General features: G+C 45.2%; 2 protein-coding genes across 2 annotated transcripts; both read right to left on the reverse strand.

The window, feature by feature from the left end:
* Positions 1–1,714: 1,714 nt before the first annotated feature.
* LOC123756905 (protein O-linked-mannose beta-1,2-N-acetylglucosaminyltransferase 1) lies at positions 1,715–17,160 on the reverse strand. Its single transcript, XM_045740316.2, has 12 exons — positions 16,034–17,160; positions 13,621–13,827; positions 11,736–11,958; positions 10,956–11,083; positions 10,576–10,789; positions 10,143–10,266; positions 9,314–9,512; positions 8,738–8,922; positions 6,346–6,454; positions 5,187–5,267; positions 4,873–4,982; positions 1,715–2,522 (listed from the first exon to the last, which is right to left on the reverse strand). The coding sequence occupies exons 1-12, from the start codon at positions 16,538–16,540 to the stop codon at positions 2,351–2,353; spliced, it is 2,259 nt and encodes a 752-aa protein (XP_045596272.2). The 5' UTR covers positions 16,541–17,160; the 3' UTR covers positions 1,715–2,350.
* Positions 17,161–18,222: 1,062 nt separating this feature from the next.
* Positions 18,223–21,151, reverse strand: LOC138368831 (uncharacterized). Its single transcript, XM_069331535.1, has 2 exons — positions 21,034–21,151; positions 18,223–19,016 (listed from the first exon to the last, which is right to left on the reverse strand). The coding sequence occupies exons 1-2, from the start codon at positions 21,149–21,151 to the stop codon at positions 18,223–18,225; spliced, it is 912 nt and encodes a 303-aa protein (XP_069187636.1).
* Between the last annotated feature and the right edge of the window lie 5,743 nt (positions 21,152–26,894).

A 26,894-nucleotide genomic window follows, 5' to 3' on the forward strand; every position in this document is an offset into this window, starting at 1 on the left:
CAACCTGTGTTCAGATTGTTGAACAATCAACAATTGTCGTATATGTGTATATATATATATATATATATATATATATATATATATATATATATATATATATATATATATATATATATATATATATTTATTGGTGTATACTGGCAGCAGGTTTTCTTTCAAACATGTTTCATTGAATATGACCGCATATTCTGTATTTATTATTTTCTGGTTTAGGGCTTCTATCCCTCTAACTATTTTCTTAGCATCAGGGCTTAATTGAAATAGGAGTTCTCCAAAACTCATTTTCGTACTTTTAAGGTGAAGAAAAGAAGTGATTTACTATAGAGTGTATTACACTTATTTGTATAATTTGCACGACGTTTCGAACCTCCATGGTTCATTCTCAAGTGAACAGATCTTACAATACTAGTTGATTTTATACCCGCATTAGGTCAGGTGATAATACAATGAAGGTGAAAACATGGGGGGATACATAAGGGATAAACATAGGGGCTGCAGAAGGCTTATTGGCCCATACGAGGCATCTCCTATCTAAACACAAAGATTAATCCAGTGTAATTGGCCTGTTATGTTGGACATTGTCTTCTGTGTTGGCATCGATATGTTCTTGTCTTGTCCTTACTTCGTAAGTAAGTAAGGACAGGTAAGTTTTCACCTTCATTGTATTATCACCTGACCTAATGCGGGTATAAAATCAACTAGTATTGTAAGATCTGTTCACTTGAGAATGAACCATGGAGGTTCGAAACGTTGTGCAAATTATACAAATAAGTGTAATACACTCTATAGTAAATCACTTCTTTTCTTCACCTTAAAAGTACGAAAATGAGTTTTGGAGAACTCCTATTTCAATTAAGCCCTGATGCTAAGAAAATAGTTAGAGGGATAGAAGCCCTAAACCAGAAAATAATAAATACAGAATATGCGGTCATATTCAATGAAATATATATTTATATATATATATTATATATATATAAATATATATATATATATATATATATATATATATATATATATATAATATATATTTATATATATATAATATATATATAATATATATATATATATATATATATATATATATATATATATATATATATATATATATATATATATATATATATATGACTCGCTTGTTCATTCAGGCTTGTTCGCATATATATATATATATATATATATATATATATATATATATATATATATATATATATATATATATATATATATATATATATATATATATAAAGTTTCCAACCTTAAGGAATAAGGAATATAAGTTTCCAACCTTAGCCTGGCTCTCCAAACACACTAGCATATCCAGTACTGTAACCAATACACCATGACTGACTGTTCTAAAGTCATTGTTAGTCGGAGACTATTTACCCAACAACCCGACAGCACTCGCCAGGCTATCTAAGGTTCAGATCGGACACGAGGAAGAGATTTTGAAAACATTTCAGGCTCGCGTTTTCCTCAATAGTGAATGGATTTGATGAAAATGATTTATGATCTATTGCCAAGCGAGTGCTGTCGGATTGTTGGGTAATTAGTCTACGACTACCAATGTCTTTTGATGTATAAACGTGATGTATAAATAAATATCATTTTGAGACAATGAAGTGACCTGAACCAGCGTTCTGGTGAGTCCCAGACACCTACCTTCAACGACACGGCCACAGTGGGCTAAAAGTCGACATAGACAACTGTGCTACAGTAGTCTATGTCGTCTATTGAATTCAGTGGGTACGGAGGCCCCTAACCGAAGGACTCCAGAACCTCTGGGTCAGTGTGATTTCATTGTGATCAGAGTGTGACGTAAGAGTGTGAACACCATTACCGAAGAACATAGTGTGGTGGGTAAAATCCTTGTTGGGTTCTGGTTCGGGGCCTCTAGGACCTCCCATTGAATTCAGTAGCGTTCAGGGGTAGTCGACTTTTAGCCTATCGTAGCCGAGTGGGTTAAGGCAGGTGTCTGGGAATCACCAGAACGCTGGTTCAAGTCATTCCATTGTCTCAAAATGATTTTCAGTGCTACTCTGTCTTGACGTGTTGGTGTGTCCTGCAGTGTCGCAATCCTTCCGGGCGCCATGTTGTGCTAGAATATTCAATGGTGATAATATAAATATTACGCCGTTTCATTAATCTGTGGATCTAAGTGCTCTAATTTTCAACATTTTCACATGGTTGAAAATGAGTATAGATGGATTTTGGGTGCCACAAAAGAACACACACACACAAACAAACACACACACACACACACACAGTTGAGAGGCGGGACTAAAGAGCCAAAGCTCAACCCCCGCAACCACAACTAGGTGAGTACACACACACTGGCGTACACAGTCAACTACTATACGTCATAGTGTAGGAGATTGGTGAGATTGAGCTCATCTGAGAGTGAGAGGGGCGGTGCCCTGAGGGCCACGTGCTGGGTGCTGGGGATCCTCCTGAAGGGATGGTTGTCCGCGTAATCCACGTCCTCCTGTGTCACTCTGTAGATCTTCTCTGCGTCCTTAGTCATGCTGTAGGAAGTGCAAGAGGGAGAGAGAGACTTTAGCCACATGACAAGTATGAGGACGACAATATAGGGACACTGCTTGCAGCTTGGAGATAATTCCATTATATTGCCTAAATTATCTTAAGATCGTCGTTATTTCTCTTCACTCTCTCATCAGTTTCAGTAACTTTATATTTCTTTTCTGAAAATTTACAGTTTTAAATATAGTAATTTATTCCAAGGACCTACGGCTTCGATGGTCAGCGGGTCAGCATAGGTATAGCAGGGCAGGTCAGTACTTGTATAGTAGGGCAGGTCAGTACTGGTATAGCAGGGCAGGTCAGTACTGGTATAGCAGGGCAGGTCAGTACTGGTATAGCAGGGCAGGTCAGTACTGGTATAGCAGGGCAGGTCAGTACTGGTATAGCAGGGCAGGTCAGTACTGGTATAGCAGGGCAGGTCAGTACTGGTATAGCAGGGCAGGTCAGTACTGGTATAGCAGGGCAGGTCAGTACTGGTATAGCAGGGCAGGTCAGTACTGGTATAGCAGGGCAGGTCAGTACTGGTATAGCAGGGCAGGTCAGTACTGGTATAGCAGGGCAGGTCAGTACTGGTATAGCAGGGCAGGTCAGTACTGGTATAGCAGGGCAGGTCAGTACTGGTATAGCAGGGCAGGTCAGTACTGGTATAGCAGGGCAGGTCAGTACTGGTATAGCAGGGCAGGCCAGTACTGGTATAGCAGGGCAGGTCAGTACTGGTATAGCAGGGCAGGTCAGTACTGGTATAGCAGGGCAGGTCAGTACTGGTATAGCAGGGCAGGTCAGTACTGGTATAGCAGGGCAGGTCAGTACTGGTATAGCAGGGCAGGTCAGTACTGGTATAGCAGGGCAGGTCAGTACTGGTATAGCAGGGCAGGTCAGTACTGGTATAGCAGGGCAGGTCAGTACTGGTATAGCAGGGCAGGTCAGTACTGGTATAGCAGGGCAGGTCAGTACTGGTATAGCAGGGCAGGTCAGTACTGGTATAGCAGGGCAGGTCAGTACTGGTATAGCAGGGCAGGTCAGTACTGGTATAGCAGGGCAGGTCAGTACTAGTATAGCAGGGCAGGTCAGTACTGGTATAGCAAGGCAGGTCAGTACTGGTATAGCAGGGCAGGTCAGTACTAGTATAGCAGGGCAGGTCAGTACTGGTATAGCAAGGCAGGTCAGTACTGGTATAGCAGGGCAGGTCAGTACTGGTATAGCAGGGCAGGACGTTCGTTTATCGCGAGAATATGACATGGACAACTGCTGAAGTCATCTAGTCATTAGGTGCCGGTGACGATTCGGCCAAATTTGTTGAGCCAAATATAAAAATAGGATCCAAAGTGTCAAGATATGCTGCACTTCAAATACTAGGACAAAAACAGTGGAAAGATAATGTGGAAATAATTACCACCATTTTGTATCTTGGAGCAGTCGCTAAAGGCAAAGGCCTCAACATAACTTTAAACTGGATCCCATCCCATATTGGAATCCCATTAAATGAAAAAGCTGATGAAATTGCTAAATTGTCAACTCGTCATCCAGTGATACATAAAACAATTCAACCCAGCCTAGAGAACATAAAAAACATCATCACCAAAAAACTCTCACATCTCAACAAAGCCGACCTGCACCAGAGAATAGCTGAAGGTTCGCCATCTGCAACATGGTATCTTCAGGCAACCAAATTAGAAAGGTTAAATATCCCAAAAGGAATCCACAGGGAAATAGCAGTTAGGCTATATAGACTACGTCTAGGTTACAGATGCAACTGGGAGATTGGTGAACCCCGACAGAGAGAGTGCATCTTCTGCCAAACTGTCACAGAAAAGCCATTACTTCACTATCTTCTGGAATGTGAAGCAACCAATGACCTTAGAAGAGCTTTAAGAGTTCCTGAATCATGCAGTGGCCACCCTGAAGCCATCAACACAGCCACTCTCCTGGTCAACAAAGGTGTCCAGCAGTTGGACACCCTCATAAAGACTGTGAAGCAGTATCCTCCCCCACGATAACAGCTTGATGGTTAAATACAACCTCAGAACACTGGGGGAAAAAAAAAAATTGTACCACTTACGGGCTATTCATGCCCGTGCCACCTCTTGGGTGGCTTAATCTTTATCAATCAATCTGTCAATATATGACACACGTGGCGCTCTTCCATTCTCTTGGACAAGTTCATCTCATGCCTGTGAACGCAGACTTTCACATGGTGTTCTCCTCGTTTTGGCATATCATGATTGTTGCTTGTTTGTAAACAACCTGAAACCAAATCACTGATTCCAGCTTGCCACAAGATTTTGAATATCCCATATATCCCATCACGATGCAGTAATATGTGCAGTGACTCACCAGAAGGGGGAGTTGGGGCAGCCGACGACGTAGAGCTGGTTCCCGTAGAAGGAAGCTGTGTACATCATCTGCAGGTTCTCGTGGAAGATGTGGTCATCGAGGCCCAGACACTGACGGATATGTCACCAGGTTTAAGCAAGTTATCAGGGATATCTATTCAAAAGAAAATGAACTTAAAAAAAGCATGCATAAAAATATTATGAGAATAATGGCGAGGAAAATTGTGTAGTCAATCAAATGAATCAAATCAACGCAAGGTGGGTGGTTCTTACACGCCTGAAATGAGAGTGTGGCAGTATGGTCAAGCGACTCACCCTGGCGGCGACGTAGTAGGCCCCAGAGGAGCTCTTCAGCTCATTCGGCTGGTCCACATACACCACGTAGCTCTGGTTCACCTGGAGAACGGCAGGATATGTTATGGTGGGGCAGCGGAGGTGACCAGCTGGGGGTCTGCATCATGGGGTGGGGTGACCAGCTGGGGGCTGCATCATGGGCTGGGGTGACCAGCTGGGGGTCTGCATCATGGGGTGGGGTGACCAGCTGGGGGCTGCATCATGGGCTGGGGTGACCAGCTGGGGCTGCATCATGGGGTGGGGTGACCAGCTGGGGCTGCATCATGGGGTGGGGTGACCAGCTGGGGCTGCATCATGGGGTGGGGTGACCAGCTGGGGCTGCATCATGGGCTGGGGTGACCAGCTGGGGCTGCATCATGGGGTGGGGTGACCAGCTGGGGGCTGCATCATGGGCTGGGGTGACCAGTTGGGGGCTGCATCATGGGGTGGGGTGACCAGCTGGGGGGTGCATCATGGGGTGGGGTGACCAGCTGGGGGTTTCATCATGGGGGAAGACTGGATATTCAAGTATAGCCACAGATCTATACCAGCGGTCTTATGAAGACAACGTGAAGGTAACCTCATATTGGCACAGTACTTGGCACTCACCTGGTGCCGGGGTATGGGCAGCTGGCATTGGCACTCACCTGGTGCCGGGGTATGGGCAGCTGACATTGGCACTCACCTGGTGCCGAGGTATGGGCAGCTGACATTGGCACTCACCTGGTGCCGGGGTATGGGCAGCTGACATTGGCACTCACCTGGTGCCGGGGTATGGGCAGCTGACATTGGCACTCACCTGGTGCCGGGGTATGGGCAGCTGACATTGGCACTCACCTGGTGCCGGGGTATGGGCAGCTGACATTGGCACTCACCTGGTGCCGGGTTATGGGCAGCTGACATTGGCACTCACCTGGTGCCGGGGTATGGGCAGCTGACATTGACACTCACCTGGTGCCGGGGTATGGGCAGCTGACATTGGCACTCACCTGGTGCCGGGGTATGGGCAGCTGACATTGGCACTCACCTGGTGCCGGGGTATGGGCAGCTGACATTGGCACTCACCTGGTGCCGGGGTATGGGCAGCTGACATTGGCACTCACCTGGTGCCGGGGTATGGGCAGCTGACATTGGCACTCACCTGGTGCCGGGGTATGGGCAGCTCCACACACGGGTGCTTACTGAAGTGCACCACATGTCCTGTACGGATGTTGTTTGTGTGCAACTTGAGGTAGTTGTTCAGCTCTGCCCTGTGGACCAGCACGTGTTACTTGTACAGTATTGTTTCACTTTATATTGGAATGGAATTTAGTTGATCAATTTAAACAAAATTGGTTGATTGCGATAATATCACCGTGCTTGCATTTGACCATTTCTTTCTTTATATAGTAAAAAAAATAACCATCGCAGAAAAACTAAGGGGTAATTATCGGTTACGATTTCTTATTATTTAACCCGTAAGCTTCGTAAACGCTTTTGCTGTTCAGTATAGTAAAGCTCAATATTGCTATGTTCAGTATTGCTATGATCAACAGTATTATGTTCATCATTGTTATGTTTAGCATCGCTATGTGCAATATTTCAGAAAATCTAATAATTCGCTCTGAACCAAAGGACAAATGAACAGAAAAGTATTGTGAGTTTTGGGAAAATAAATTTAAAGCCAGTTAGGTGCTAAAGTTTGAGAGCAGTGAGTTAAAAAGTGGGAATTCACCTCAGAGGTGCCTTTACAATGTGTGTGCATTTAAGGTAAAGTCTGTTTTAAAGTTCAATTACAGTTTATAGGAATCCATGTAATCATTGCCTCTATGATATTCATGTATCAGTTTTGGAAGTTTTTTTTTATAATTTTGTATAATAAATTGCTTTTTACATTTTTATGGTGTTAGTGAATTTTTTCCATTTAATACAGAATGAAAGATATTGAATAACGTTCATTCAACGTTATTGAACATTTAATGAACGTTTATTGAACGTTATTGAACGTTTAATGAACAATGAATTAACGTTAGATCTAGGTTTAGTCAACAATTAATGAACATTAAATTCAAGTTCAAGTAAATGCATTAAGACTATGAGATACATCTCAAAAGGATAGAGTAGCTTAGGCTGTTTCTACCCTCCTAAATGTTCAATGTTAGATAAAAGTTTAATCAACAGATCAACATTGTCAACATTACCTCAACGTTATTTGCTCAGGGGATTTTTACCCGTGGACGTGGAGGGTGACAACTTACCCGTGGACGTGGAGGGTGACAACTTACCCGTGGACGTGGAGGGTGACAACTTACCCGTGGACGTGGAGGGTGACAACTTACCCGTGGACGTGGAGGGTGACAACTTACCCGTGGACGTGGAGGGTGACAACTTACCCGTGGACGTGGAGGGTGACAACTTACCAGTGGACGTGGAGGGTGACAACTTACCAGTGGACGTGGAGGGTGACAACTTACCCGTGGACGTGGAGGGTGACAACTTACCCGTGGACGTGGAGGGTGACAACTTACCAGTGGACGTGGAGGGTGACAACTTATCCGTGGACGTGGAGGGTGACAACTTACCCGTGGACGTGGAGGGTGACAACTTACTCGTGGACGTGGAGGGTGACAACTTACCAGTGGACGTGGAGGGTGACAACTTACCAGTGGACGTGGAGGGTGACAACTTACCCGTGGACGTGGAGGGTGACAACTTACTCGTGGACGTGGAGGGTGACAACTTACCCGTGGACGTGGAGGGTGACAACTTACCCGTGGACGTGGAGGGTGACAACTTACCCGTGGACGTGGAGGGTGACAACTTACCCGTGGATGTGGAGGGTGACAACTTACCCGTGGATGTGGAGGGTGACAACTTACCCGTGGACGTGGAGGGTGACAACTTACCCGTGGATGTGGAGGGTGACAACTTACCCGTGGATGTGGAGGGTGACAACTTACCCGTGGACGTGGAGGGTGACAACTTACCCGTGGATGTGGAGGGTGACAACTTACCCATGGACGTGGAGGGTGACAACTTACCCGTGGACGTGGAGTGTGACAACTTACCCGTGGACGTGGAGGGTGACAACTTACCCGTGGATGTGGAGGGTGACAACTTACCCGTGGACGTGGAGGGTGACAACTTACCCGTGGACGTGGAGGGTGACAACTTACCCGTGGACGTGGAGGGTGACAACTTACCCGTGGACGTGGGGGGTGACAACTTACCCGTGGACGTGGAGGGTGACAACTTACCCGTGGACGTGGAGGGTGACAACTTACCCGTGGACGTGGAGGGTGACAACTTACCCGTGGACGTGGGGGGTGACAACTTACCCGTGGACGTGGAGGGTGACAACTTACCCGTGGACGTGGAGGGTGACAACTTATCCGTGGACGTGGAGGGTGACAACTTACCCGTGGACGTGGAGGGTGACAACTTACCCGTGGACGTGGAGGGTGACAACTTACCCGTGGACGTGGAGGGTGACAACTTACCCGTGGACGTGGAGGGTGACAACTTACCCGTGGACGTGGAGGGTGACAACTTACCCGTGGAGGTCGAGGGTGACGTTGAGGAGAGCGTTGAGGGGCCGCTGGTTGTAGTACTGTTCTTGTTCTATACCGGTGACGTGGACTCCCCCTCCCCCACGGTGCTTGGTGCGTGGGATCTCCGGCACCAAGATGTCCCGATCACCCATGATGGCCGCTCGCACCCACAGGTCCCAGTCCATACCCTGTGGCAGTCAACCGTTAGCTCTCAATCATAGTTTAATTATTACCCTATACTGAATGTGGATCACGAGGTGGTAAATGGTCCAGATGAACTTTGGGATAATTAACCAAAAGTCTGTCAACAAACAAAGTCACTTTGTCCTTGCACCATCATGGAACCCATTAATCTGGTTTTCTAATAATGTACCCATTCACTGAACAGATAAGGGGCAAAAGTCTCTATGAAGATATAAATAAAATATTTATCTTGAATTGCTGGAGTGTTTCAAGCATAGGTTAGACATATAAACATAAATGTGTTTGGGTGAATATAAATGGAAGCTGCATCGTATGGGACAATATAGGCCTTCTGCAGCTTCTTTTATTATTATGCCTCATGTTGAATCCTTATACCTGGTCCGTAGGAACCCAGTTGTTGATCATCTCCGTGGCCACATTCCTCCTGACCATCCAGCCGTAGGCAGGGGCCCCGTGGACCCTGTAGAGGCGCGTGGGGTCGAGGGCCGTGTGGTTGAAGGCGTTGTAGTTGTAGGCGTTCACGCACAGCAACTTGGGGTCTGTCTCGAGCAGCGACGCTGTCTGGTGGAAGTACCTGGCGAGACAATGGCCACTTTTACCTGGTGAAGAGATCCTGGTCTGGGTAAAGTTATGAGTTGAGAAGCGTTCGAAGCTAAGCTTTTGTTGAGAGGGGTTTGAAGTTAGGCTTTTGTTGAGAGTGGTTCGAAGTTAGGCTTTTGTTGAGAGGGGTTTGAAGTTAGGCTTTTGTTGAGAGGGGTTTGAAGTTAGGCTTTTGTTGAGAGGGGTTTGAAGTTAGGCTTTTGTTGAGAAGGATTTGAAGTTAGGCTTTTGTTGAGAGTGGTTTGAAGCTATGCTTTTGTTGAGAGGAGTTTGATGTTAGGCTTTGGTTACGAGGAGTTTAAGCCTAGGAACTGATTGAGAATGGGTTGAGCCTAAGCCATAGTTGAGAGAGGCTTGAAACATTTCTTATATCTATGTTAGTACACCATTGCATCTCTAACTTATTAACTGGAATATAACAAAACAGTTCAAGTAATTATTATTGATTGTGTTACCATTTTTGTTTTTAAATATTAGCAGTAATACTTATACCCACGGGAAGAGGTTACGGAATGGTTTAATTTATTCTCACGGCATGAGGTTAAGGAATGGTTTAATTTATTCTCACGGGATGAAGTTAAGGAATGGTTTAACTTATACTCACGGGATGAAATCCGGAGAGAGATCGAGGTCGTCCTCGAGGATGATAGCCTTGTCGGCCTCAGGGTAGAGCTCAAACACCTTCGTTAAGACAAACCTTACATGATTGTTGACACTTTTTATCGAACCTGTGAAGAAAAGATCAAGAATGGTGCAATGTTATCTGTCCGTGGTATAGTGGGAGATGGAGAGGAAGTGTACAGGAAGACACGAGGGGAGGTGAGGATAAAGTGGGGAAGTAAAGCATGAAAACAAGCTTATATGCGATCATAAGACAAACTTCAGAAGGCCTGTAGGCTCAAACGAGGCAGATCGTAATGGTGAAGAATCATTAAAATAGCAGAAAATGTAATCGGGGAAAAAAAGGAATAAAGGTGAAATTAGCCTTAAAATTCCAGATAAATGATGGTAGTGAACACATGGTGGTAGAAGCGTACCTCTGGGGACGGCGTCGTAGTGTTGGACTAGAGGAAGGTGGAGGAGGGCAGCCAGCGCCTGGGCCTCGGGGTTGTGGCCGTCGACAAAGATGGTGATGGGTGTGTTGGTGCCGCCGGGGCTGGCCCACACCTGCCCCACCTGACGCAGGACGTGGGGCAGCCGGCGAGCTGTCACTATGGCCACAGGGATCACCTCCTTCATCTCGTACTCCACCTCATACACAACACTATTAGTCCGCATACCTTACAACAACCAATTGTAATATTTTAAAGTATTACAGTATTACATGTTAACCAAAATTCCGCAAGACACAATACGGAATTTCTTTCCTTGTTATATAACATGTTTTGTAAGTTGGACAATAGGAGCAATGTCTTACTGGGTGTTGTGGGAGGGGCGACCAGGGCGGGTGGTGACAGGTGCAGAAGTCACCATAACCGTCATAAGTGTCACAGAAGGCGGCCCTCTCCTGCAGCCCCGCCACGCCATACCACCCACACCCTCCACCTGGAAGATACACAGGACACTGTTCTTCGTGTATATTGTAACAGCATCTAGATATAGTAGTAGGCATCCATCAGTGTCAGGAGACTATGGAGTTGCGCTCAGGTTGTCGGTCTGGAGTGGCCTCTCCAGGGCGCAAAGCCTGGGTAGGTTGATACGGAGAAGCTGTTACCCAAGCAGCAGGTCCCCCTCCCCTCCACGGCGCCGAAAGTATCCAATAACACATTCAAATAATACATGTTGCGTACTGGCAGCACACGTATCCCGCGCCTCGCTAGTGATTTTGCCTGGGTTTGAGCCCTGTTCAGGGAACAACTGGGCAAGAATTCGTAACTCTTCACCGCAGTTCATTCAGCAGTAGTTGGAGGCCTGGTTGCAAACCGTTTGTCCGTCGCGTTCCAGGGAAAATTAGTGGAATAAGGCTTAACATGACTTATTGAGACGGAAAGCTCTTAAGTCTACTATCAGAAGTCAGAAGTCGTCTTCTGAACCATCCTCTGTGTATAAATGATCCCATACCAGCTCTACTTTGTGCAACTCTCAGTTTGTGACATCTGACCTTTCTTGTGCCCGCTGCCCTCGTTTTGTTACCCCTGCCCCTTCTAGTGCTATCTATCCCCTTCTTGTTACTGTTAACTGCCCCTTCAGCACTCACCTGTCTTGCGAGGTACAGAGGCATGAAGAGTGAGGGGCGACACGTCCCACTCGGTGAGGTTGTGGAGTGGGAGAGAGGTGGTGAGGGCCTCGAGCAGCACCCCACCGCCCTTGTGCACCAGCAGGCACCACGCGTCCTTGTAGGCCAACCTGTCGATGTAGAGGGCGCCCATCTCCTCCAGCACCCGTATTGTCGCTTCTCCCAGGGACGACGTGAAGTCCGGCTGTCGTGTGAGGTCATATTATTAGGTTATGGTTTGTGTGTTGATTGTTTCTGCCTGCAGGATCGAGCTGTGTACTTAACAATATTTACCTATCTGTGTCTACGGGGAAGTGAGATCTAGCTCCTGGTGCCCCACCTACTAGTCTTAATTGTACCTGTTGCGTTATAATTAAACTCTAATTTACATGTATTTCATTTATTGACCACCCGTACAGGGTACGAGAGTTTCCCTACATTTCTTAGATTCATTTGCGTTTCCAGCTTCCACTTACGTCCTCTCGTCCTACTTTTTCTCAAAAAGAGAACTTTGCCAATTCCTCCCAGTACTTTATATGTTACGATCATGTCCCCTTTGTTATTTCTCTTCTCCAGGGTTGAGAGGTCTAGTACCCTTAACCTATCTTCAGAGCTTAGCTCTCTTAACTTTGATACTAAACTTGTTGCAAACCTTTGTTGTTCATTAATTTTGTCTGTTTGCTTCACAGGGTGCAGATTCCAGGTAGATTTTGCATATTCCAGCATTGGTCTAGTTAAGGCTGTGTGGCTTGCCTTGAAGGAGCCTTGGTTTAGTGTTCTAAACGACGTTCTAATGTTTACCAGCGTCCCGTGTGCTGCCGATGTTACCCTGTTTACGTGTGCCTCTGGAGATGTTCGCATTTCTGTTGAAATTATATTCGCATTTATATTGTTCGCATTTGTGTTGCTCACTTGGCCCCACAACATGAGATGATTTGATGAAATAACTATGCCAAAGCTCACCGCTAAGTGCCGTTGGGACGGTGGGGGAAATAGCCTTGGCTATTTCGTCTTTTGTACCGTCACGGTGGTCAAGTGGTTAAGGTACCAGTTACGCTAGTTGCATAGTGCCCCTGGCTGTCTGGGTTCGAGTCACTCCTGGGATGTGGAGTTTTCAGTTGCATATATCCTTGGGGACCATTCAAGCTTGTTCGCATATGGTATGTATATATATATATATACATATATATATATATATATATATATATATATATATATATATATATATATATATATATATATATATATATATATATATGTATATATCGTACCTAGTAGCCAGAACGCACTTCTCGGCCTACTATGCAAGGCCCGATTTGCCTAATAGGCCGAGTGATTTTCTTTATTTTCAATAAATTGTTTCCTATTTGTTTATTATAAATATTATTATTATATTATATTAAAACAAATTATTTATTTAATTATGTTAGTTTAGGTTAGGTTAAGATAGGTTAGGTTAGGTTAGGTAGGGTTGGTTAGGTTCGGTCATATTTCTACGTTAGTTTTAACTCAAAATTTACACAAATTAGCTCATATATTATGAAATGAATAGCTTTATCATTTCATAAGAAAACAAATGAGAAAAATATTGAAATTTTGGAAAACTTGGCTTATTAGACAAATCGGGCCTTGCATCGTAGGCCAAGAACTGCGTTCTGGCTACTAGGTACGACATTATATATATATATATATATATATATATATATATATATATATATATATATATATATATATATATATATATACACATATATATATACCAGCTTAAGAGATTATAATTTTTGGAACTATCAGGCTTTCTCGAGTTGGTGTCATGGTAGTTTAAGACATGGAGCAGTGGAGGTGGTTGGCCGTGAACGGTACTCACAGCTCCAGCGATGACCAGTAAGCGGCCGCGTTGTGTGTGGTGGAGTGCGGCCAGGAACTGACCCTCACTCGTCGGCTGCCAGGTCATGTAGGAATCCGCTGCCATCACTTGACCCGTATCCTGGTTCAGTGTGATCAAGTGAAGACCTGCGTGGAGCCGAGCCCGGCCCCTGCCCCAGGCCATGGTGTGGTTGAGAGCGGTGTATATCTGTGGCGAGGAGAGACAGAGATCACTGTAGAGTTACAAGGAAATGGTGTTTGGGTGAAGGTAAGGTAATTCTGAGGGAATAACGCTGTTGTTGTTGTTTCAGATTCAGCTACTCAGAACGAAATGTCCATGTAGCACGGGCTATAGTGAGCCCGTAATGGAAGGGAAAGTGCTAATTCAGTTTGACTGTATAGCACTTGGAAGTGATATGAGGATGAGGATCTGGGATAGGACGCAGGGAAGAAATGGTGACCAACTACCTGGACAATCGGGGATTGAACGGCGACCTGCAAGAAGCGAGGCCTCCGCTGTTCCAACCAATCCCAGTGATTGCACGTGTTTGGGGTGATGTCAAACAAATCACGAGTAAAATACCAGAGGTGAAACTCAAGTATTGATTACATTACGGGGACAGGAAGCCTGTTAGTCTTATTGAGGTTTTCCTATAGGCCACCAATTGACCTTATCCAGGATGCTATCAACTATAGCGAGTTATCTAACTCATGGATACCTATGTACTGCTAGGTGAACAAATATATTAGTTGTAAGGAAATGTGCCTAAACATCTCGCCTTGTCCAGAAAACAAATTCAGGTTCATTCGGTTGTTTTAACACGAACACTTAATATAATAATTTATGGTACACGTGAAAGATTTTTATTCGGGTTTTGATAAATTTCGAGTTAATGATAACACTAAATTTACCTTAAGATCTTAATACCTGGATCAGGGGTGGTAAACCTATGACACACGTGCTCATTGTGGCATGCGAACAGATTTTACTGGTACACTGCTTGCTGTACCGTTCCTTGATTCTTTAAACTCCACTCATAATAAGTAAATAAAGATTTTCATTACTGCCAAATGAAGCAGCGAATGAGAAGCAGACATTCAGGGCCTTCAGATACAATTTTCGAGCATCATTGATTCAACTGCTGATCAGTTTGTTTTAAGATTGACTAAATTCAGACCATTTGAAGAAACAGCAAAATTAATAAAGTGTAGTGTTAGACTAACTGAATTTGGAACAGTTGCAGTGGATTTATTTGGATAATTCTCAGATTCAGTTTATCGATTTACAAAGCAGCTCAATTTGGAGGCAAAAGTTTTTTTTTATTTAAGTGCTGAACAAGAAAATATTGAAAAAGATTGATTATTGACTGGACTAATGCAGGAAATTGCAGAAAATGAGGTTTTGAAATTCAGGAAATTCGTTCGCGATATTTTTTTACTAAAAATCAGGCTATGACAGAATTACCAGTATTTTCATCGACATATTCACACGAGACGTTGATTTCAGTCAGGAACTTCGTCAAGTGTAATTATAGGAGTAAACCTACTGATGAAACTAGTGCTGCTTAGCTCTCAACACAACCAAATCAAAGCCGGATATAAAATATGTCATCGCTGGAGCAGCAACAAAAGTCTCACTCGGAGTAAAATATCCTCATTTTTCTTTCTTTTATTGTTTAATGTTTTATAATATGAACCAAAGGTTATAATTTCACGTTCACATTTCTTGATGATTATAAGGTAAAATGCCATCTATGAATTATGTTATTTGTTAACTGTCTTGTTAAAAGCATTAATATTAATGATTTTTAACAAGCGTTCTAAAAACTTTATTTCAGTCTTTCTCTGTTATACTATTGCTAAAAGTAAAACAATAAATATACTCGTAAATATGGAACAGGACTTCCTTTTCCTTAAAGCTTATTGTTACAAAATTCATTAATTTTACTTCTTGGGAATCATTAGTTATTAATAGCATAATTCCTAAAGCTGTACAATTGAAAAACATTCAAAACAGTTATTGGCCGCCTAAACAGACTTCTTTAAGAATGTTTTCAAGAATTTTGTTCTCTTTCTCCATTCGAAATGATCAAATATAAATATAATCAGTGAGAATCCACAAGGTCTTCTCTGAATACTCTTTATTTTCTTCTTCGAGGCTATGGGTCCCTACAATTGCACCAGAGATGGTACCCCTATATATAATAATATAAGAACTGTATTATATTCTGATGTTGAAACTTCCCAAGGTCACGCCAAATAAGTTTGTAGAGAAGTATTGCCACGTACACGCTCTCAAAAAGGTTCACCTTCCTAATCTTAGTTATTTATTATAATATATATAAAAACTACTAGTTAATGTGTAACTAGGCTGAAAATCGTGGTTTACATAAAGACAGAGGAGTATTGCTTACCTGACGCCCATCAGTCTTTAAGGACACACCTGTCGCATTAACCGTAATGTCCACAAGTATATAGTTTTCTGAAATCGTTCTTGAGGAGTCATTATTTGGCTTAACATCTCCTTCGAGAGACTCTCGAAGTCCGGTTGCATTTCCTCGAAGTGTAAAAAAGAAATCGGAAGCTAAATACGGTCTTGAATTTAACGGAGAGATTTCAGAATTCTCCTGAATGGTTGTTCCTGTAACGAATGCTCCAGGAACCAGCCTATCTATCGGTTCAGAATCTATAGATCCAGAGACAGGGAGAACAACATTTGGATTTCGAAGATCTCTTGGCCTTAAGTGCTCAGAGGCCAGTTGATTTGCCCGTAGAGGAAGCCTTGGAAGCGAGACTTCGTGAGATGCGAGCCTCATTTTCTTAGGGAGATCGAGTGACACACTTGACTCATTTACTTTTGAAGGGAAAATTGTGAGAAAAGCGGTGGCTTCCGCCTGTAAATTAGAGGCTTTATAATGCATTGTTGGTGCAGGTGGGACACTTGTTGCTGCTGTAGGTGCAGGTGGGACACTTGTTGCTGCTGTATGTGCAGGTGGGACACTTGTTGCTGCTGTAGGTGCAGGTGGGACACTTGTTGCTGCTGTAGGTGCAGGTGGGACACTTGTTGCTGCTGTAGGTGCAGGTGGGACACTTGTTACTGCTGTAGGTGCAGGTGGGACACTTGTTGCTGCTGTAGGTGCAGGTGGGACACTTGTTGCTGCTGTAGGTGCAGGTGGGACACTTGCTGTAGTTGCTAGCAGGTCTCTCACTGGAAAGGAGGCTTCATAACCAACTGGAAGTAAAGATGCAGGCGGGGTTGGAACTCTTGTTCCTGAACTTCTTGGAGCCAACTCGTCTTTCCCAGAAAAGTAAACTAATGAAATGTTTAAGTTCTCTGAAGCAAGAAAAGTATCAGTTGTTGATAATTGTCTTAAAAGAGAATGATCATATACTAATGAAATTACTGTTGGCAGGAGAACAGTTTGTGCTATTGGAACTCCTGTTGACTGGGAAACACTGAATGCTACTGGAACTCCTTCTGTTGGCTGGGAAACGCTGAATGCTACTGGAACTCCTTCTGTTGACTGGGAAACACTGAGTGCTATTGGAACACCTTCTGTTGACTGGGAAACACTGAGTGCTACTGGAACTCCTTCTGTTGGCTGGGAAACACTGAGTGCTATTGGAACACCTTCTGTTGACTGGGAAACACTGAGTGCTACTGGAACTCCTTCTGTTGGCTGGGAAACACTGAGTGCTATTGGAACACTTTCTGTTGACTGGGAAACACTGAATGCTACTGGAACTCCTTCTGTTGGCTGGGAAACACTGAGTGCTATTGGAACACCTTCTGTTGACTGGGAAACACTGAGTGCTACTGGAACTCCTTCTGTTGGCTGGGAAACACTGAGTGCTATTGGAACACCTTCTGTTGACTGGGAAACACTGAGTGCTACTGGAACTCCTGGCTTGTTTTTGAGTGTTGTTCGAAAATCGAATCTTCTTGATGTTAGTGATGGGATTGTGATGTACATTTCCGTAAGGTCGGGCGAGTACCCGAGACCCGCTGTTGTGGAGACTCCTGAAATAGACAGCGGTGAACCACTAACAGTCATTGTATTCTCTGTTTTGTTGTATAAATTAGTGGTGGTTACTTGTGTATTACCACTGTTATTTGTGCTTACGTTGTTTATATTCCCAGTGGGAGTATTTTTCACTAGGACTGTGTTGTGGTTACCACTACTGGACTCTGCCTCCCCAGAGCCAGCAAGGTGACGTCGAACGCTGTTATCAAGTACGTTTCCAAACGCACCCACCTTATTACCGTTTAGTATATTCTTAATTATATCACCGTTGTTCTTAATGATATTACCGTTATTCTTAATATCAACGTTATTCTTAATGATATCAACGTTATTCTTAATGATATCAACGTTATTCTTAATGATATCAACATTATTCTTAATGATATCACCGATATTATTCATGATTTCAATGTTATTCTTTATGATGTCAACGTTTAATGTCCGCGAACTTCTCGTCTTACTCTGAGTATCTTCGGAAGAAGGACTTGGAACAAGAGGTCTTCTTGTGGCTCTGTCCCTTGTGAGGTCGTCGCCGGAGAAGTTTATGATGACAAGAACTACAACGTTAAGCAAGGTGATTATCGTAATGCCCAGCACTCTCCTTTGGCCCTTGGTCTTAAGCATCGTGGCACTGAGGGCAGGTTGAGCGTAGCAGTGGAGCCTCGTGGCACTGAGGGCAGGTTGAGCGTAGCAGTGTAGCCTCGTGGCACTGAGGGCAGGTTGAGCGTAACAGTGGAGCCTCGTGGCACTGAGGGCAGGTTGAGCGTAGCAGTAGAGCCTCGTGGCACTGAGGGCAGGTTGAGCGTAGCAGTGTAGCCTCGTGGCACTGAGGGCAGGTTGAGCGTAGCAGTGGAGCCTCGTGGCACTGAGGGCAGGTTGAGCGTAGCAGTGGAGCCTCGTGGCACTGAGGGCAGGTTGAGCGTAGCAGTGGAGCCTCGTGGCACTGAGGGCAGGTTGAGCGTAACAGTGGAGCCTCGTGGCACTGAGGGCAGGTTGAGCGTAGCAGTGGAGCCTCGTGGCACTGAGGGCAGGTTGAGCGTAGCAGTGGAGCCTCGTGGCACTGAGGGCAGGTTGAGCGTAGCAGTGTAGCCTCGTGGCACTGAGGGCAGGTTGAGCGTAGCAGTGGAGCCTCGTGGCACTGAGGGCAGGTTGAGCGTAGCAGTGGAGCCTAGTGGCACTGAGGGCAGGTTGAGCGTAGCAGTGGAGCCTCGTGGCACTGAGGGCAGGTTGAGCGTAACAGTGGAGCCTCGTGGCACTGAGGGCAGGTTGAGCGTAGCAGTGGAGCCTCGTGGCACTGAGGGCAGGTTGAGCGTAACAGTGGAGCCTCGTGGCACTGAGGGCAGGTTGAGCGTAGCAGTGGAGCCTCGTGGCACTGAGGACAATTGGTCAGTAAGCAATTGATGTGGTCTTAATAACCGTCCAGAGGCTGGTAGTCCGCGAGCCCAACACCCGCATCAAACTGACTTGCCCCGGACCACAACCGCCTTCAAGGAGGGACTTGGTGACGCACCTCAGCCCTCGGGGAGGGGGGGGGGTGCAACGCCTCCAGGCTCCTGGGGGATGTATCGTTAAATCATATTCAAGACGATTCGACAAAGCTCATTTTTTTCTGCTTGTAAATATCGTATTTACCTGAGTTTAGGCTGGACTCGGTTGGGTTAAATCCAGTGGAGATGTTTTGTGGGATATGGCATCCGGCGGCTGCGACCGGGAGGACGGGGTGTAGGTGGCCACGTCACAAGGTGCGCTCTAGCCACTTTGTTCCTTCACGTTATCATTCCTGTGATGTACGAGGTGATGTTTTGGGCAGTTGAAGTACTCTGGGGATTTGGGGATTATTTGGCTTTTGCAAATATTTGTTAAAAGTGATGATTTTTTCTGTTGTTATCTATTGGGTTTTATGTCTAGTTTCCTCCTCCCATTACACACCTTACTTCTCCCCCTCTCTCTCTCTCTCTCTCTCTCTCTCTCTCTCTCTCTCTCTCTCTCTCTCTCTCTCTCTCTCTCTCTCTCTCTCTCTCTCTCTCTCTCTAACTCTCTCTCTCTCTCTCTCTCTCTCTCTCTCTCTCTCTCTCTCTCTCTCTCTCTCTCTCTCTCTCTCTCACTCTCTCTCTCTCTCTCTCTCTCTCTCTCTCTCTCTCTCTCTCTCTCTCTCTCTCTCACTCTCTCTCTCTCTCTCTCTCTCTCTCTCTCTCTCTCTCTCTCTCTCTCTCTCTCTCTCTCTCTCTCTCTCTCTCTCTCTCTCTCTCTCTCTTTCATATTCGTATTACTTAAAATATCTTTCACTTTATATGGATTTCTTTCATACTTAAACATATCATTTCTCTTCAACCCTTCAATGGGTAAATGTGCTCCTCCCTGATCCCCTCCGTGGGTGAGGGGTGAGTCTCCCTGATCCCCTCCGTGGGTGAGGGGTGAGTCTCCCTGATCTCTACTTATGAATCATAATGAATAAAGTGTATTCAGTTCATATATTAACATCCTTCTTTTGTTTGTTTCAGGTAAGTAAAGGCGGGCAACGTTTTCCGACTCAACCAGGTAAGAAATGTTCTTAATTGTGAAAGAGGTAACATGACGTGGGGTGGATGATCCCTTCATCCACCCCACGTCACCCCTTCATCCACCCCACGTCACCCCTTCATCCACCCCACGTCACCCCTTCATCCACCCCACGTCACCCCTTCATCCACCCCACGTCACCCCTTCATCCACCCCACGTCACCCCTTCATCCACCCCACGTCACCCCTTCATCCACCCCACGTCACCCCTTCATCCACCCCACGTCACCCCTTCATCCACCCCACGTCACCCCTTCATCCACCCCACGTCACCCCTTCATCCACCCCACGTCACCCCTTCATCCACCCCACGTCACATCAATATCATTCAAATTAAAACGTAATTCAAATAAAATTGCACATTTATTATTTATTTAGTTGACAATAAATACACAAATGCAAAACGCGTAATCGTTATATCAACATTATATTATACACGTGACGGTCATTCACGGTATGATGCTCAGTGCATGAAAAATACATTATAGACAACAGTGAATTATATAACTATTCGTGGGGTTATTATAAAAGACTGGAAACATTAAATTGTCATAAACTGTTTTATATCGAGATATAGACGATTCTGAAGTCTTGTTCTCACACAGATTGTAATTATGTTGGAGACAATTAGAGGTGTGTCAGGTACAATGGTCAAGAAAGAAGATTAGTATGACCCATATGATACATATTTTAAACTTGTGACAAATATAATACGAATTTCTACGAAAAAGCCCAGCCTCAAAACTCTGCCTCAACAAGAGAGCCACGGGTTAATCCTGGATCAACACACTCTCCAAGTATGCTCCAGGTATGCTCCAGGTATGCTCCACGTATGTTGCCCTGCGTCATTATCACTCGTTCTGTGGTTGCATGTTCGTAGTCTTGGCATTTCATGCGAGGTTTGAGTGACCAGTGATAAGGTTTTATCGGGAGAAAGCGCCAAGTCATTACGACTATATAGAACTTGGCAGGGGGGGGGGGGTTAGGATAAGGATTTTGGAATGGGACGGGGATGCGGGAACGAAAGTGTCCAACCACTTGGACGGTCGGGGATTGAACGCCGACCTGTATGAAGCGAGACCGTCGCTCTACCGTCCAGCCCAAGTGGTTGTCTATGAAAAAGAACTTATGATTGCTGGATGGGTGAGTCCGTTCAGATAATAGTATTTATAGTTATTTTGTGGTTTATTTCTTCAAGTGTAATCACCGGGTTGGGGATTATAATTAGTGTGAGAGTGAGTGAGTGTATAGGGGTCTCGTAGCCTGGTGGATAGCGCGCAGTACTCGTAATTCTGTGACGCGGGTTCGATTCCCGCACGAGGCAGAAACAAATGGGCAAAGTTTCTTTCACCCTGAATGCCCCTGTTACCTAGCAGTAAATAGGTACCTGGGTGTTAGTCAGCTGTCACGGGCTGCTTCCTGGGGGTGGAGGCCTGGTCAAGGACCGGGCCGCGGGGACGCTAAGCCCCGGAAGCACCTCAAGGTGATGACTTGTGATATAATTTGAATATTTCCTCCAGTCACAGTTCAGCTTACGAAGCTGAGCATATTGTAGGGCACAAAGTATACCCATACAAACTCAGACACTGGCTAGTATACTACTTTCTACCAGGTTTAATGATCAAAATTACTCAAGTTGAAATGTGTTGTGACTTTTAAATCTTTGATAGCATTAGAAAAATGTACAAGCGGTCCCTTTTAGGATATAATATGCCTCGGATGGTTTTTGGAATATTTTATTGAAATATCTCTGCCCAGTAGTCTTATTTATGATCTGGACAATACTTATATCACCTCTTCATCCAAACATCGTACCCTGAGGGACTACTCTCTCCATGTCCCTGTACTTCTCATATGTGGTAAGGTCCCTTGTCCCTCGCGGCTAGTCAGTCGTATATTAAGAGGTTGGTGAGGCTGACCTCGTCCTGGAGAGAGATGGGCGCGACTCTCAGCGCGATGCGCCTTTGACTGGTTAGCGGTCTCCTGAAGGGGTGGTTGGAGGCTAGCGTCACAGCCTCTGGCGTCGGGCTGTAGATCACCTCCGGGTTCTTCGTCAGACTACGGGTGGTGCAGCTTGGTGTTAGACGATTACTGCTTCCAGCTACTGATAAGTGCTTGTACACACACACGCGCGCGCGCGCGAACAAGGGGACACAGGTGGAAACTGAGTACCCAAATGAGCCACAGAGACATTATAAAGAACTTTTTCAGTGTAAGAGTAGTTAACAGGTGGAATGCATTAGGCAGTGATATGGTGCAGGCAAACTACATACACAGTTTCAAATGGAGATATGATAGAGTCCAGTAGGCTCAGGAATCTGTTCGCCAGTTGATTGACAGTTGAGAAGCGGAACCAAAGAGCCAGAGCTCAACCCCCGCAAGCACAACTAGGTGAGTACACACACACACACACACACTAAACAACTCATCATGAGAATCGTTATATCAAAATATGAGTATAAGAATGAGCTGGAACTGTGTTGAGGTGAAAGAATACCTGCGCGTCAGGCAGCGAAGAGTAGAGTTCGTGGTAGAGTAAACATGGCAACGAAGGAATGTACCGAGCAGGGTACCATGGCAATCACAACTACGTCCCATACTCTTATATGTCACTGAATTAACTGACAATGATTGTTCCTACATGACAGCGTTTGAAGATGATGCAAATCTGTTAAGACGAGATTGAACAGAGGAAAATTTCAGAATACTCCCATGAAAACCATGGGTTAATGGGGGAGTAGAGAAGTGATATTAGCAATGGCTTCTTGACTTAAAAGTACAATGTGATACGATTTGATACAAAATATATGATTAAAAAATTGGTAACTTCACACATGGAGCCCGAGTGACTCACCAGAAGGGGGAGTTGGGGCAGCCGACGACGTAGAGCTGGTTCCCGTAGAAGGAAGCTGTGTACATCATCTGCAGGTTCTCGAGGAAGATGTGGTCATCAAGGCCCAGACACTGACGGATCAGAAGACGGTGTCACAAGAACATGGATCATAAGTGCATTTGTGTGCGGGGAGGGGGGGGGGAGGTTCTGTCCATCTTCCTGTCTGTATCTGTATCAATTTGTCTCAGTATTCACGTGGTGGTGTTTGGCTCGAGATTAGTGCTGTATGGGGTGTATAGGGGGTAGACATATGGTAGAACTGTGGGTAGACTGTAAAGAAGATGTTACGCAGAGGCAATTAAGATACGCCGCAGGGTACTCACCCTGGCGACGACGTAGTAGGCCCGGGAGGAGTTGATAGTCTCGTCGGGCTGGTTGATGTACACTACGTAACTCACGTTCACCTGCGGGACAGTGAAGCAGTCACTGCTCTGGAACACCTGGGTCACTATTGTGTTCCAGCTTCCAGTGAGAACACGTTGAGTGAAGAGTAGGCAAAGGCTCGTTAATCCAGCCGCCAAACCCTCCTCTTTATGAACCCAAATTACTACACGACTTTCAACCAATTACGTTCGAGGGATTTTGAAAAGTGTTCGTTTTCCTGTGTTCAAATGGCACTTCTAAAACGACTTCCCTCACTTAAAGCAAATGTATATAATTGCCAACAGAACCGAAACACCTAACCCAACCGATCCTAGGCCTAACTGTACACAAAATTATATTAGTTAATGGGTATATATCCCTGGTATTTACAGGCTTATTATGCAGATATGATAAAATATAAGGGAAACGTTTGTGAGTAGATCACGTTAACCTGGTGCTTGGGTATGGGCAGATCTTCACAGGAATGTGGGTAGGACATTCTTCTAACCTGGTGCGTGGGTATGGGCAGGTGCTCACAAGGATGTGGGTAGGACATGCTACTGACCTGGTGCTTGGGTATGGGCAGGTGCTCACAAGGATGAGCGGTAAAACGCACCACATGTCCACGTCTAATGTTGTCGAGGTGGACCTTGAGGTAGTTGTCCTTCTCTGCTCTGTGGACCATAGAATTAGCATCATAGTTGATATATGCAGCAGTAAATAATTTACTGTAAACATGTGTAAACTAACCCAACAATAAATGTATAATTTGAATTGAGTATGTGATAATTATACACCTGTATTTTTATGCATACACGTTTAGTATATGGGTTTAGTAACATGGTCATAGAACACACATCGAAGTTCCATCTGGTAATGCAGAAAGTATTAAAGTCTCCCATGTGAGGAGTTTTAAACAAGTAAGGTTTTTCATTTCTTTTATATCGAAACAAAATTACCTCCTGTGGAGACGGCCGTAAATCCTCAGTTCTTGTCATCACCCATAGGGAAGTGTTCCATCCGTGGACGTAGAGGGTGACAACTTACCCGTGGACGTAGAGGGTGACAACTTATCCGTGGACGTGGAGGGTGACAACTTACCAGTGGACGTGGAGGGTGACAACTTACCAGTGGACGTGGAGGGTGACAACTTACCCTTGGACGTGGAGGGTGACAACTTACCCGTGGACGTGGAGGGTGACAACTTACCCGTGGACGTGGAGGGTGACAATTTACCCGTGGACGTGGAGGGTGACAACTTACCCGTGGACGTGGAGGGTGACAACTTACCCATGGAGGTCGAGGGTGACAACTTACCCGTGGACGTGGAGGGTGACAACTTACCCGTGGACGTGGAGAGTGACAACTTACCCGTGGACGTGGAGGGTGACAACTTACCCGTGGACGTGGAGGGTGACAACTCACCCGTGGACGTGGAGGGTGACAACTCACCCGTGGACGTGGAGGGTGACAACTTACCCGTGGACGTGGAGGGTGACAACTTACCCGTGGACGTGGAGAGTGACAACTTACCCGTGGACGTGGAGGGTGACAACTTACCCGTGGGCGTGGAGGGTGACAACTTACCCGTGGACGTGGAGGGTGACAACTTACCCGTGGAGGTCGAGGGTGACGTTGAGGAGAGCGTTGAGGGGCCGCTGGTTGTAGTACTGCTCTTGTTCTATACCGGTGACGTGGACTCCCCCTCCCCCACGGTGCTTGGTGCGTGGGATCTCCGGCACCAGGATGTCCCGATCACCCATTATGGTCTGTCGCACCCATTGGTCCCAGTCTATACCCTGTGGCATAGTCAACTATCAATCTCACAGATTCCACCCTGTGGCACAGACAAGTTTCTTTTAGTCTTAATTCAAAGTTAAGGAAGTAGTGCTATCTCTTAAAGCCCCCTTTGTTTTAACACACATGAGATCCCCACCAAACCACACACTAGTAAGTGAAGGGACGACGACGTTTCGGTCCGTCCTGGACCATTCCCAAGTCGATTGTGACTTGACTTGAGAATGGTCCAGGACGGACCGAAACGTCGTCGTCCCTTCACTTTCTAGTGTGTGGTTTGGTCAACATATTTCAGCCACGTTATTGTGACTCCTCGTCTACACACACGAGATCAATATAACTATTTCAGGAAGTTGAGTAATGGTTCTAACCAAGTGTGTAGGGATCCAGTTACTGATCAGCTGGCGGGCCACCTGCCTCCTGACCATCCAGCCACAGGCAGGGACCCCATGAACTCTGTAGAGGCGGGAGGGTGAGTGGGAGGTGTGGCTGAAGGCGTTGTGGTTGTAGGCGTTGACGCACAGGAGGCTGGGGTCCGTGGAGAGCAGCACCGCCGTCTGCTGGAAGAACCTGTCCAGGGGCAGTAAAACCTGTTATTCTTTATTGGATAATCTTCTTGTTTGAGGAGCTGTTCACTTGAGACAGTTAAGCAAGTCCCAGCTGTGTCCGGGTACAAGTGACAGGATGAACAACCCAGCGGGTTTTCTTCCTTTTGGGGAGTGTTGTACATGCTGCTATGGCGGTGTGTCCACTCACAGGATGAGTGGCGCTGCCCAATAAACTCGCCCCCCGGGGCAAAATTTAAAAATTCAAAAAACTTTATTGGATCGATGGTTTTAATAAAGATTATCTTGCAGAAAGTAAATCACAACAACGAGGTTGAATGTTATACACCCAATCCATAAATCTGAAATAAAGAGAGAATTTACGTTTCATACCGTCCAGGACCATTATATAATCGTATATTATAGGGGTACCACCTCTGGTGCAATTGTAGGGACCCCTATCCTCGGAAAAGAGAATTAAGGGCATTCAGAGAAGACCTTGTGGATTCTCACTGAACACTTGAATATGTTCTTCTCCTACCTCCTTTATTTTTGTATTATACTATACAATATAATAATATATAATAATATATTGTAAATTAATAGATGTTGTAGTGCAAAAAGTTTATTACAAATTAATATTATAAGGTGTGCAGATTAGGTGAAACTATAAATGTAAAAATATCCATTGAGGTCTGAGTATGACCTTTTATGCACTTTGTAATCCTTTTTGCGCTACCGCTCACAGGATGAGTATGGGGTGCACAATAAGCTATCATTCATAGGATAAGTATCCGGCGGCAATACTAAAACAAATCTTCACCTTTTCTCTTCCTTTGAAGGTTAGGTGTCTAAAATTACCTTAATTTGGAATCATTTGTTGAATTGTATTTAATCTCTGGCACATCGCAACAACTTGCTTGTTGACAACTGGACCTGTGGACATACTCACGGGATGAAATCAGGCGCGAGGTCCAGGTCGTCCTCCAAGATGATGGCCTTGTCTACCTGGAGGTGCATCTCGAACACTTTAGTCAAGACGAACTTCATATGGGAGTTTATTCGACTTGTCGAGCCTGTGTCAGGAATTTTT

Source organism: Procambarus clarkii, chromosome 26 (genome assembly GCF_040958095.1).
Source record: "Procambarus clarkii isolate CNS0578487 chromosome 26, FALCON_Pclarkii_2.0, whole genome shotgun sequence".
In the NCBI taxonomy this organism is placed as follows: Eukaryota; Metazoa; Arthropoda; class Malacostraca; order Decapoda; family Cambaridae; genus Procambarus; species Procambarus clarkii.

Excerpts from the sequence above, each read along its gene's own strand:
- LOC123756905 (XM_045740316.2), bottom strand. The coding sequence starts at position 16,540 with ATGCATTATAAAGCCTCTAATTTACAGGCGGAAGCCACCGCTTTTCTC. Across the intron at positions 13,828-16,033 it reads TAAAGACTGATGGGCGTCAG|ATATACACCGCTCTCAACCA; the intron begins GTAAGCAATACT and ends TCCTCGCCACAG. Across the intron at positions 4,983-5,186 it reads CCTACTACGTCGCCGCCAGG|TGTCTGGGCCTCGATGACCA; the intron begins GTGAGTCGCTTG and ends CATATCCGTCAG.
- LOC138368831 (XM_069331535.1), bottom strand. The coding sequence starts at position 21,151 with ATGACTTGGCGCTTTCTCCCGATAAAACCTTATCACTGGTCACTCAAA. Across the intron at positions 19,017-21,033 it reads AATGACGCAGGGCAACATAC|TGCCACGAGGCTCCACTGCT; the intron begins GTGGAGCATACC and ends AATTGTCCTCAG.